General features: G+C 35.1%; 1 protein-coding gene across 2 annotated transcripts; it reads left to right on the plus strand.

The window, feature by feature from the left end:
• Nucleotides 1-2,421: 2,421 nt before the first annotated feature.
• On the plus strand, nucleotides 2,422-13,536 carry LOC122051364 (chitin elicitor receptor kinase 1-like). 2 transcript variants are annotated; one of them, XM_042612471.1, is made up of 13 exons: nucleotides 2,422-2,478; nucleotides 2,613-3,308; nucleotides 5,135-5,168; nucleotides 5,248-5,252; nucleotides 5,393-5,524; nucleotides 7,142-7,332; nucleotides 8,285-8,374; nucleotides 11,626-11,719; nucleotides 11,827-11,981; nucleotides 12,050-12,138; nucleotides 12,314-12,452; nucleotides 12,559-12,657; nucleotides 13,149-13,536. In XM_042612471.1, exons 2-13 carry the CDS (start codon nucleotides 2,687-2,689, stop codon nucleotides 13,308-13,310), a joined length of 1,812 nt encoding a protein of 603 aa, XP_042468405.1. In that variant the 5' UTR covers nucleotides 2,422-2,478; nucleotides 2,613-2,686; the 3' UTR covers nucleotides 13,311-13,536. The 2 variants fall into 2 exon arrangements, with proteins under 2 accessions (XP_042468405.1, XP_042468406.1); XM_042612472.1 differs by lacking the exon at nucleotides 2,422-2,478 and having other exon boundaries at nucleotides 2,538-3,308; nucleotides 7,145-7,332.

The following is a 13,536-nucleotide window of genomic DNA, read 5'->3' on the forward strand; positions in this document are numbered from 1 at the left end:
TTGGTTTTTCCTAATTTAAGGGATCATACATTTTTAACTAGGTATTTTAAATTTTGATTATCCACTTAGGATGTCATTTGATAATTAATGTTATTATCCTTAATTATAAAAAAATTTAAATAATGCATGAAAATGTTCATGATATACATCATATGCATACTTTCAAAAAATGTACTCTAAATATATCATATATATATATATATATATATATATATATATATATATATGATGTCATGATAGCATGACATATGATAAGGTAAGTAAAGCATGACAATTTTGTATAAATAAGAATACCTACACGTTTATCTAAGTTTTGTCCTTGACCCATTTTTACTAAGCTAAGCATAATTTGACCTAAAAGCCCCCCTTTTCATTAAATATGCTAAAATCCCAACTTAGCACATTTTACCTTCTATCCTAGTTATATTAATTTAATTAAACTCAATTCCTCAAATATTTTAATTGACACATTTACTCTTCAAGAGTAAAAAATCAAATTTTTATTTTCAAAGTGTCACAACACCTTGAAAATGTCTTAAGATGTCAACTTTTTCATGGTTAGGTTAACTACCTTTCTAATTAGGACTGATATCCTTTAAACCCATCTAGGGTGTAGAGAATACACTCTCAGCAACCCAAAATCTATTGGTGTTCTTTAGGTGTTCTAGGTACTTACTAGGGATCATTTCCCTAGAAACCTTCATAATGACTTTCCTAAACTTCTTTAAAACCTTAGTCACACTAGTCTCCTCAAAGTCAACTTTAGGGATAACTTTCCTTGTGACTTTGACTTGACTTCTATACCTAGAGTTGATTTCATAGCTAAATGGAACTCTATGATAAGAAGGTACATCCTTCTTGCATTAGGTTTGTATTCCAAACCCCTACAACCATTTGATGGATCTTGTCTATTTTAACCTAGATTTTTGTTCTTAGATCCTTTTCTCCATTTGTCATTTTCTTAAGAGTCCTTTCTAATTTTTTAAGTCTTGACTTTAAGATTTGGTTTTCTCTCTTTAAGTACTCAAATTTAGATTTTCCTTAAATCCTTGGATATTTTTCTTTTTAGGTAAATATATATTTTTCTTAGATTTCTTACCTAAATTATTTTCTACCTTCCTATTCTTAGGTAAGGTAGTTCTAGCATGATACACTACATATTTTTCCTTAATCCTATCATACTTCCTATTTTCATGATAAAATAGTATTAAAATGAGAAATATTATTTCTGTGGCAATTTATCAAAAGGTGCACCTATTTTTTTGAATTTACCAAAAGCGTACTATACTTTGGTAATTACCCAAAGACATACTAATTTATTTAATTTTTTCATTCTTCCCCTCTTGCGAACTGCATGCAATCTCAATCTCTCTCTCCTTCCCTCTCCACTCGTGGAAAGCTAATCTCTCTCAACTATCGATTTATTTGACTCAAATTTATTTTTTTCAAAATATCTCCGCCAAGGAAGACAAAAAATAATAATGGATAACATTTGAACTCCTTACCACCTAAGAAATCTATAGGATCTGAAATGAGTGCAATTGAAGCTCCCTAGGTCAATCAGTGGATTTTGATTAAAACCCACTAATTGACCTAGAGAGTTCTGATCGCATCCATTTCAGGTCCTGTGGATTTCTGAGGTTGCAAGAAGTTCAAATATGCTATTCATTGGCTATTTCGGTTTTTCCAAAGGTATTAAAATGATATTGAAAGAATCAGTTGATATCTCATAAACGTTAGGCCTGATATAAAATTCCACCTTCGGAGAAATCGAAATAAACAATGAAGGATATATTTGGATTCTTTGCAACCTCAAAAATTCACAAGACCTAAAATGAGTACAATCAAAACTCTTTAGATCGATTAATAGATTTCAACTAAAATCGATCGAAATCCTATGTTGAATTTGATATGATTTCAAACTAACAGAACATAACTTAATTTGATTAATGAACATCAAAATTATCTCGGTGCATCTTATTGTTACGATTTAAATATTAAAATCTAATTCAAAGATATTTTATATAGTTATTTAAATGTGACGATAATTAGTTGTTACTAGAAAAAAGGGATGAGCCCTTTTGAATTTTACCTATAAAAATATTATATTCATCTAAATTTTTCATAGTTATGATTAGATTTATAATAAAAGTTTAATATAATTTTAGTCTAAAATTATTATATTAATAGTTTTGTTTTTAGCCCAATTTAGCAACCGTGTATTTTATGATGTTTTTTTTTCAAAAAATTACTTCACCTCCTCAGTTAGAATTATATTTTGAAAACGACCAGAACCCAACACTATACAATAATTCTTACCCTTTTATAATTGGTGCTGGCCTATGGGGCCCTTATGTCCGAGTTCCTGACGGCTACTAATCTACGCTTACCAGTCAAGGCAACTAACTTCGTTTGACCGCCAAAGCAAAGGACGCGCGCCGGCACGAGAAATCCGTTGCCGTGCTCCATCGGACCAAGGTACTGAGTTCCCCCTCTGTACGTGGCCGTTTCTCATTTGTCAAGTTTAAAATATCTTCAACCGACGACTTCACTTCCGCTGACGACTTTCGTGATTGCGTCTCACGCTCTCTTTCTCTGTCCCCGGGAAGCAGCAGCGCAGCATCGTCATGGAAACTCGCTAGGGTTTCCGATCGGCCCTGTTCTCCTCCTCCAGGTACATTCCGAGATGGCGCCTTTTCGCTCGCTAGGATTCATCCTCATCCTCGCCTTCGCCCCTTTCCTTCCCTCGTTGGAATCCGCCTGTCGGAGCGGCTGCGAACTCGCCCTCGGGGCCTACTACGTAACCCCCAACGTCAACGCCAGCTACATCGCACCCCTCTTCGACATCCCCAGCTTCAACGCTCTCGGACCTTACAACCCCAGCGTCCGTGACCTCAACAGCATCCTGAGCGGTAACCGACTGCATGTCTTCTTCAGCTGCGATTGCATCAATGGCGAATTTCTGGGCCACAATTTCTCCTACCAAGTCGTCTCGGGGGATACCTACACAAGCATCGCCAGCGACGTGTACGGCAGCCTGACCACGGTGGCTGCGCTCGCCCATTTCAACAGCTTCCCAGAGAATAACGTGCAGGCTGGGGCGAACATCAATGTGATTGTCAATTGCTCTTGTGGAGATAAGGCGGTGTCGAGTGCCTACGGCCTGTTCGAGACTTACCCAATCCACCCGCCGGACAACCTGTCATCCATAGCCGCCGCTTACAACTTCACCTCGCAGGAGGCTTTGCTGCAGAATTATAACCCCGGGTCAAATTTCACTTCCGGAACGGTGTTTATACCAACCACAGGTGAGGCCTTTTCATGTTGGGAGAAAATTGGATTCCGATTTAGACATTTAGTAACTTCGCTCGAGCAAGAAAGTAGGATTTTTTTTAATCATTTTTAAAAAAAATGTTTGCCTAATCGACTTCATCACCTACCCTGCTTCCTACGAGATAGCACTGCATGATTTACTATCTGAGAGTTTTATTTATGTGATGGAATAAAATCCATGTTTGGTTAGCATGCTCTGAGACTTGAAAAAATTATAAATCTCATGAGGTGGCGGGATTAAAGAACCTATCTAAGAGATGCTATTATGATTATGATTTTTCCGTGACTAGTTAATGAAGTATAATTATATAAGCTATCAATTTAATGGTGTTGGAAATTAAACTAAGTATCTTTACAATATACCTATTTCTTGGATTTGCCAAACTTGTTTTATGAATACTAGGGCATTCCTAAAACTTTTCTAGGAATCTTGGATTATATTTCCTAATTTATAGTGAACAAGGCCTAAGATTTTTGGTCCTCTATAATTTCATAGGAGTTGATGAGGTTTAGTAAGTTCACTGTTTGAGTACATATCCCTGGTAAAAGTGACAATAACAATATGTATGTGGATTGTCAATCTGTTAAACCTCAACAAGGAACTGACTCAATTAGTGGAAACTTCATGACTGTTGAGTGGCATTACTTGATGGGATTGCATGTCTTTAGTACCACAATGTAGAGTTTAAGACTGCTTTAATGTCACTTGCTAGATCCCACCGCCTCAAATTGCACACTTATAAATCCAAATTTAGCATATCTAAGTTGCAGAATAATCTTCACCACAAGGCCGCATAATGTAATTTTTGTAACCCTTGGTAGAATAGCACATTCATATAAAAAGAGAACAAAAGCAATTTAATATGGTTTTTTGTAAGCCACATTCATGAAGTCCATGAATCTAAGTCTATATAATATGAGAGCAATAATATTAGAAAAATAGACAAAATACTTCAATAAGGCGTCTCTTAGGATAAAGAAGGCGAAAACCTTAATTCTAGTGTTCCTCATACATAAAAAAAGCTCTCAATGGAAAGCAAGTACATTTTTCTTTAGAAGCCTCTTGGTTTTCCATAATCTCTATATGCTCTTTAAAGCATCTCCTAGGATCCATAATTCTCTTAGATAAAAAGCTCACAACCCTCATGTGCATATTCGTCACAACCTCAAAAACATGCTAAAAACCACAAGGGTATATGTTGAAATCTTTATCTCCTTAGTAGGACACAAACACACATGAACAAAACAAGAGAAATTTAAGATGGGTAGAATACAACACTATAATATATGAATAATAATACAAGAAAAGAGAAAACAATGCCACCTTATACAACCTATATACTGTTCCTCTCGGCTCTTGGTCAACCCTAGACTTCTCTCCATCATTGGTTCAGAAAAGTGGAAAACCTCACTTCAAGTGCTCTTTATACAACAACAAAGTTTTCCACAAGAAGAAAATTTCTTTTTCTACAGGTCTCTTATTTTCTCACAGCCACCATATGCTCTCAAATGTGCCTCTTAAGCTCCAAAGTCTAGAGTGCTCCGGCAGTAAGATAATTCACACCCGATTGAGCACATCCGCCAAACATAGGGTTTTCAATGCACTGGGATATAGCTTATTGGACCCTGTTGGAAATTTGGCTGTTGGAGTATCTTTTCTTAAACCATACCACTGACTTTAATGAAGTGTAACTGTGTTTCATTTTGTACATCTGCTTTTCCAGAGTAGCAGGCTCTTATCTTTCTTTGTTCATTTTCGTTTCATTATACTGACTACAATATTTGTTACTTGATTTTGCAGACCCAACTGGAAGCTATCGCCCTCTTTCCTCAAGGTAAATATTGATGTTCACCGGTAGTGACTTTCACGGTTCTAAATGTAATCTAATACAAATTTTGCACTATGCTATTCAGTGCAGGTTATAGGTCTTCTTAGCTGTTCTACCTTAAAGATTTTTTATCTGTGTAGCAGAAGGGTATAAATCTGTCATGGAAAAGTAAATCTCCTTGGATTACTAACTCATGTGGAGGTTTTTGTTGCTGTTGTGAAAATCGACAGGAATTTCTGGGGGTGCTATTGCTGGGATTATTGTAGCTTTAATTGTTGCATTACTATTGGGAATTTGTTTATACATATACCATCGAAGGAGAAAGAAGACAAAGAAAGCCTTGTTCCTGTCACCAACAGAAGGTATCTTATGCTACATGCCCATCATAATTCTATATTGAGACTACATTAGAATTGGAAATTCAGAGTTTTTGGTGTTTTCTACATTCTCAATTTCGTTCAGTTTTTTATGGCAGAACAATGATTTTTAAAAAATAGAAAATAAAGGAATGTTTGTTTCACCTTACGCTTACTATGATCACTGAAAAAATCAATTCTTGGTTTATGCATAATATGGCATCATAGAATGTGCTGCCCGAAAGGCTGTTGCCATGTGTCACTATTTGGGGACTTGCATGCAAACAAAATAGGAAATGGATGCGGTCAGGTACGGAATGCCCAATCGTGACAAGATGTCTAACCTATATTTTATATGTACGGAGACATCTACGGCACATTATTGATACATTATAATTTATGGACTGCATACAAAGGAGTATTTATTGGTACTTCTGGACCTCTTGTCAAGATCCCAAATCTACATACCACACAGTTGCATAATGATTAGACAGAGATGCAGCTAATGCAAGCATCGAACTCTCTTTACAAACAATAATATGTTGTAGAAGTCTGAGAGATTTTTGACATATTTCATCTGGTTCTGAACTTCTGATCTAATATAAGGATTCTCATTGTAAACGGCAGTGACGAAGTTCCAAACTGAAGTATCAGAGATTTTTACTGATGAGCATTTTGTCGTAAAAACAATGGAAAAAAAGGAATTAGTGATGAAAATAATTTAGCAATAATAGCTGAAACAATAGCTCAAGCACATACTATTTTTTCTTTGCTAGGATCACCAATCAGATGCTATCACTGTAGGGCCAGTCTCCAACATTGAGGTAAAATAGCTAGGGAAAGAAAGTAGGCATTAAAAAAAGTTTGCAGAAATGAATAAAGAAAATTTTCCTTAATTTGTGATTCCTTGGAAGTAAAGAAAGATAGCAGGAAAGTTTAGATTCACAAAATTTATTGTTTAAAAATGTAAATTTTAATTTATTTATCAGATTAAAAAAATGCTTTTGGTCAGATTTTGACTCTGGTCAAAGTTTGCATAGTATCTCTTTTGCTCGATTTGGGCATGTGCTGCACAAACATTTCCCAGCACATTGCTTCCATTCTGCCAATTTTGCCCTAAGAAAATGGTGGGGAATAGGCATTTCCTGTTGCCGATCCTTTGTAAGAAATTGGCCATAAAAGATAAAATCAGTGTGAAGTTACTAGAACTAATCAATGTATTTTCCATTTCCATTTAATGGGGATATAAAATTAGTAAGGTTAAAACTAGTGTTAGCGTACCTAGTTAAGTTGATACTCTAGCCATTATTATAATTAAATATTGTAATCTTAATGGAAGGGCTGAGGCTTCTTTGAATCATTATGAGCTTGGTCAGCTTGCCTCAATTGGAATCTTTCTGTCAAATGAATATGGGCGAGATTAGTTTATGTTGGGATTGTGAATGATCACATTTGAATATCCTGAAATTAACTCAGGTCTCTAAATTTTGGATTATCCACCTTGGAAAAACTTTCTAAACTCCTTTGTGATGAAGACCATTAATTCATTATCCCTAACTTTGCTTCAGAGTGTATGGTCATAATACTTTGTTGGTTGCTAACACACCCTTTTTCTTTTTGAAGCAGAAGCTTCAATATACAGTGCAGGAGCTACATCCCGTGTGGATAGTTCCCCATTTGCAGGCATTACTGTTGACAGATCAGTGGAATTCCCTTATGAAGAGCTTGCTACTGCTACCAATGATTTTGGTCTGACAAATAAAATTGGAGGGGGTGGCTTTGGAATTGTTTATTATGCGGAGCTTAGAGGAGAGGTTAGCTGCATGACGCAATTACAATACCATTGAATTTGAACTGCTTTTATCAATGGATCCCCTAGGTTGTGGGGTGACACCCACCAACCAAACTAAGTCAGATTATTTTATTTATACCACTTTATTTGGTTTATTTTTTTCTATAACATGGCTACTAGATTCACTAATGATTATGATAACAAACACTGGAGGGTGCAGATACCCATAGCAAATCTGTTCCTGTATTGGGAGATGCTTATGAGTCTTGAGTATTATGCTCAGGTTTTGTCTAGCTCTTCTTTGGGTCATGTGGTCCTGTAGGATGTACCAGTTGCCCCATGTTCTCATAGAATAGAAAGGACTGGAAGGGGCTAATGTGTTTGGGAAGAATATGTCAAGAGGAGGTGTTGGGTCATAATGTCTTTTCTCTTTTCAGATTCAATGAAAAGAGTAGCTATTAGTCACTCAATATCTTTTATTTCAGGAAAAAAAATGATAACAAAGCTTCGAGGGATCAACTTTTACTATTTAGAGTAGTTCATTAACCATACCATCAATAGTTGGACTACTGGACCAACCTCCATTTAACTTGCAAGGTCAGAGATGTACTCTTTAGTTGTGAGCAGAAATTTCTTGAGGTGGGAATTAGAGATTTCTCGGACTGCTTTTACGTAACGGCATTGAATGATTGCCTGATATTCTCATCCATGGAAAGTTTGTGTAATAATGCCTATAGCTTAGGCAATTGAATATGTTCTAGTACTCAGTTAAGGAGTTTTGAAGGAAAAAGCCTACAAGTTGAGTATGGGCTTTGGATTATTAAGAGTGTAATTTGTTATCCAATAAGTTTTTATCTTAAGATCACTTCTCTGTAAGTGCACCTAAAGAATGTTTATTTTTCTTTTCCTCTACTCAATTTATCTTGTTCTTCCTTTCAGAATCTCTCTCCTAATCTTTGATCTTCCTTCTGCAGAAAGCTGCAATCAAGAAAATGGACATGCAGGCAACTAATGAATTTCTTGCTGAATTGAAAGTCTTAACAAATGTCCATCACTTGAATTTGGTAAGTTTTAAATTATTCTATACAACATGCGTCGACTCACACATTTTGCTTGGCCTTTTTCATTTTCCATTTTCTAGTTCGAGAGTTATTTTTTCACTTGGGGATCCTGATTGTTGCCAAATCTTGCGGAAGCATTTTGATATAAATCAATTTCTGAAATTGGCCTTTATTTTATTCCAATGGTTGGATAAAATTGATATAGCTAATCCTAAATAGCAGCTGGAAACCTCAGCGGTGTCAGTTGTCCTACTTATATCTCATCAAACCAATTGGTTCTAGCTTCATGACCTTTTTAAAAATTCTGGATACATCTGAATCCAATCATATATGAATCCTATTGATTGACCTGTATGACTAGATTAACCATGTTTAAAAAGTATTTTTAAATGTTGGAATATGTTTGTTTGCCTGTTTTACCAAGCTGACCTGCCATATTGAACAGGTGAACATTTACCTTATATAGTTTCTCCAGTTATACAGTTGCAACCCTCCAGCAAGTTTTTTCCCTCACCAAGGATTATCTATATGTTTAAGTTTTTATTTTTTTTGGACACAAAAAAAGTTTCTACCGCCCAAACCATGATACTTCCTGTCAACATATTTGAAATAGTTAAGTTACTTGTTATTTGTATTCTATTTTATCCAGCATGTTGCTACGAATACATAATATGACACCACTCAATAATAGCCTTAGATAACCTCATTGACGTAAGTAGAATTTGAAATGCCCCTGTTCCAGTTAATGGCTTATGGTTCACTCTTATCTTTTGGAAAAAAATTTAAAAAGAAAAAAGGTGAATTTGGAATGCCCCCACCCTGTATCGTTATTTTTAAATCACGGTAAGCTAAAGACTTGTGTGCATGGTTTGCCAAAGTGAATTGACAAGGAACTTACTAAGTACCTTAGTTTGGTTCGTGGATTGGAATAGACACGAAATAACAATTCTTATGCTAGTAATGTGAATCTTATGTAGAATAGATAAGGGATTGTTTTCACAATAATAAATTTCCACCTGAAATATTTTGTTTGACTCGCTCAGCTAGCATGATCTAAGCTAGTCAGGTGCCCTCTTGGCTGATTGACTAATCTAACCTAAGAGGCCTGCTCAACATGAGTGTCCCAATTAATCGGTTTGGCATGACCAATGTGCCTAGCCCTACTAGACCATTGGCATGCTGAACATTATTGGTGTGCTCGACCAAACTGGTTCAGCTAGCATGCTCAACCCACTAGGCTTGTTCAGACTGTCTGACTCTCTTAGTCCATCTTATGCCTCGGCATGCCTGATCACTTTTTTATCTCTGTGCTGGTCGACATTCATAGTAGATATTTTTGGAAGGGTTAAATTGAATAAAAATATGTATTGAATAAAATAGAGAAGAAATAATTGTTTTTAAGAATCATAATTCATGAGCTTTAGTATTTTAAGTTTATTTTTGCAATCAAATATTTGAATGTAAATTCTGTGGGAATTCATAGGGAATCATTAAGTTGAGCACATCATTATTTTCCCAAAAGCATATATTTTGGAATTTGATCCCATGTTAGTCTGAGATTGCATACCATTTCTTTATCTGTTATAAATTTTTTATATTTAGGACCAAGGTTTAAAATTTTAAACCGTGTCAGAGTTTTGATTTATGACCGGAATAATATGATTTCGGTACCGTATCGTGTTATACCAAGATGGTTTTGGTACTTTTTTAAATATAAAATATATTAATTAGAAATATTTTTATGAATATTCGATTACTATAGATGTATATTTTTAATTAGATTTGATATTGTCTTGTGAAATATTTGATCTTTATGGAGTAAAAGTTGATTTAGGGTTAAATGAAGTTCACCAAGTAAATTATGGCATGATTAAGTAGATATAGATTGGATTGAGTTTGGATTTATTTTGATCAATTTAAAATTAAATTAAATTTATATACAAAATAATTTAATTTATTAATAATAGTATATTTGATAAGATTAGAAATTTTTTTATATTTTTTTAGCTTTTTCTAATAACTTTTTCATTATTTACCTTGTGGACGTTGTTTACCTTGTGGAAGCATGAAGGGAAAAAATTAATCTTAGATAAATAGGACAAGGTTGCGACGGACCCCGTGACCCGCCGTGAGCAGAGTCACGTAAGGGCAGTCCTGGGCTATAGCTCATCCCTTACGTGGCTGCACCTTCCTTGGCCTTTCATTCATAAATTTGATTAAGTATTAAATTTTTAATAAAATAAATAAATAAATGAATTGAATCGAATCATCAAACACGAAATGAAGATGTTAATTTAAAATTAGATTGGGGTTAAACAAATCCATGGATAGGTGCGAAGATAAGGTGTATGTTGGTTCAAATCGGGGTTGATTTGGATTTTATTTGGTCAAGTTATGACCAAACAAAGTTTAATTGGTTTAAGTTGGTTCAATTGATTTAACATGAGCAAACACGAAATGAAGATGTTAATTTAAAATTAGATTGAGGTCAAACAAAATCCATGGGTAGGTGCGCAGATAAGGAGTATGTTGATTCAAATCGGGGGTGATTTGGATTTTATTTGGTCAAGTTATGACCAAACCAAGATTAATTGGTTTAAGTCCGTTCAATCAATTTAAAACTGAGTTAAGAAATTTTTGAAAAGATTATTTTTGTCCTCTCTTTTCCTTTTATTATCTCCCAGCACCCTTGCTCCCACCGCTTTAAAGGGCAATTCTCGTTTCTTTCTTCCTCTTCTCAAGAGCAGCAATCCTCCTCCTTCCATTCCTTTTGTTGTTTTTTAGCCTACCAACAGTAACACTAGTCCTCCTTCCTCTTCAACAAGAGTCATTCTTGTTTTATCGAGACCGTGGAAAAAGAGGATCAGATTTTCATTCTCTTTTCCTTTCATCTTTATAGTTGTTTTATTGAACAATACAATAATATAATGTAGTGATTTTTTAATTTTTTATACTTTTTTAAATAATAATATATAATTTATTATATTAATTTCAAGCTCATCCAAATCTTAATTCCTAAATCTGTCCCTGGCTGTGAGGTCGTGGCGGATCTCATGGTTCAACGATGCTGCACAAGTCAGCGGGCGGAATGGTAAATTCTGCCTGTGCTGACCTGCACGAGTCGGCATTTAAAAATTTAAACAATGTTTAGGACTGTTAAAGTGGATAGAATACTTATGTTTTATAAACTAAATCCTTCACAATCACTTTGTCAAATAATTTAACTTTTTAGAATATGTTGCCATGTTATGCAGGTGCGTTTGATTGGATACTGTACTGAGGTTTCCTTGTTCCTTGTTTACGAGTTCATTGAAAATGGTAACTTAAGTGAGCATTTGCGTGGGCTAGGTAAAGAGTATACTCAAAGCACGAAACCTACCTTGAATTTATTAATTTGAAAAAAAAAATCCTTGATGAAGTATCTTCATTGCATATATTTATATATTTTCATGTAGGTAGTAGAGAGCCTTTGCCATGGCTTACAAGGGTACAAATTGCCCTTGATTCAGCCAGGGGTCTGGAGTATATCCACGAGCATACAGTTCCAGTGTATATACATCGTGATATTAAATCACCTAATATTTTGATAAACAAGAACTTCCGAGCAAAGGTAGCCCTTGTTGTTGAGTTGGAAGATAAATGCTCCCGTCAAACGTTGATAATTCACGTATTTTGAAGGTTGCAGATTTTGGTTTAGCAAAACTCACTGAAGTAGGTGCATCTTTGCAAACAAGGCTTGTTGGTACATTTGGTTATATGCCTCCAGAGTAAGAAGCATGGAAGCCTTTCTCTACTTTGAGATACATATTTGCTTTCACTATTTTCATCTTTAGGAATGAATGACAGTCTGGTTTTTGTTTTTTATTATCAATTTGACCACATATTCATGTATATAATGTAGCAATAAAAGAACTAATTTGCAACGGTTGGTTTCCCTTGCAGATACGCACAGTATGGTGAAGTTTCTCCAAAGGTGGATGTCTATGCATTTGGAGTTGTTCTTTATGAACTTATTTCTGCGAAAGACGCAATTGTGAAAACCGATAGCTCGGCTACAGAATCAAGGGGATTGGTTGCTCTGGTTGTATTCCACTTCCCTAAGCATTTTATCCGTAACATCCATATTTTGATCTTTAGGAAGTTTTAAGAAAAAATATTTTATTTACATTTATATCAAAATACTGCAGTTTGATGAGACCCTTGGCAAACCTGATCCAAAGGAAGAACTGAAAAAGCTTGTTGATCCGAGGCTCGGTCAGGACTATCCACTCGACTCTGTTCTTGCGGTGAGGAACTAGCCACTCAAATAGGATAATATGAAACCTTCCTTCACCAAACAACTGAAATGTATTATTTTTTATTTTTACCATAGATATATGCTTAAACAGTAGCCAAGTTAAATGGAACCATAGCGCACCTAAATAAATATAACTATGACACCTGCTTACAAGTGGTAAAAACAGACATCGTTAAAATTAATGCAAGAATCAAAACACCTGCCCATTTGTATTTTTTTTGAAAAAAAAATGATATAAGCATAAATTAATGTTGCCAGGGATCAAACCCAAGTCTCCTGCATGAATAATAGGCTTACCCAAATACTACAACCTAGGTCACTCCTACTTGTTAGTAGTACAAATAGAATAATAAATTAGAATGCTTTGACATTGGCACAAATAAATTTATCCGCTTTTATTTTAAGCCTCCTTCACAGTGAAGGGATGTAAGCTTTATCTCTTAAACAGTAGGTCATTTATGATCTCTTCACTTACTCTAGATGGCCTGGCTCGCAAAGTGTTGCACTCAAGAAAATCCCCTGCAGAGGCCAAGCATGAGACAAATAGTAGTATCGTTGATGACACTATCTTCGGCGACTGAAGATTGGGACATGGGCACCTTCGCAAACCAATCGCTAGTCAATCTGATGTCAGGAAGATAGGATGCCATCAAGTTCTTTTCCTTGGGTGAGTGTTCTTCATCCTCCACTCTTTAAGTCATTATTTTTAATTGTCAACAATAAATTGCTCTGTATAATATTATTATTCATCAGTTGGTCACTAATAAACGTGTAATGTGAAGGAGCTAATGGTGATGTATAAATTTGTTTTCAACTAGTTTTTTGAGATCCAATTCAGTTGAGTCAACAATACCAAGTTTCCTTGTCA

This window comes from Zingiber officinale, chromosome 3A, assembly GCF_018446385.1.
Source record: "Zingiber officinale cultivar Zhangliang chromosome 3A, Zo_v1.1, whole genome shotgun sequence".
In the NCBI taxonomy this organism is placed as follows: Eukaryota; Viridiplantae; Streptophyta; class Magnoliopsida; order Zingiberales; family Zingiberaceae; genus Zingiber; species Zingiber officinale.

Excerpts from the sequence above, each read along its gene's own strand:
- LOC122051364 (XM_042612471.1), top strand. The coding sequence starts at position 2,687 with ATGGCGCCTTTTCGCTCGCTAGGATTCATCCTCATCCTCGCCTTCGCC. Across the intron at positions 11,982-12,049 it reads ACAAGAACTTCCGAGCAAAG|GTTGCAGATTTTGGTTTAGC; the intron begins GTAGCCCTTGTT and ends CGTATTTTGAAG. Across the intron at positions 12,139-12,313 it reads TTTGGTTATATGCCTCCAGA|ATACGCACAGTATGGTGAAG; the intron begins GTAAGAAGCATG and ends TTTCCCTTGCAG.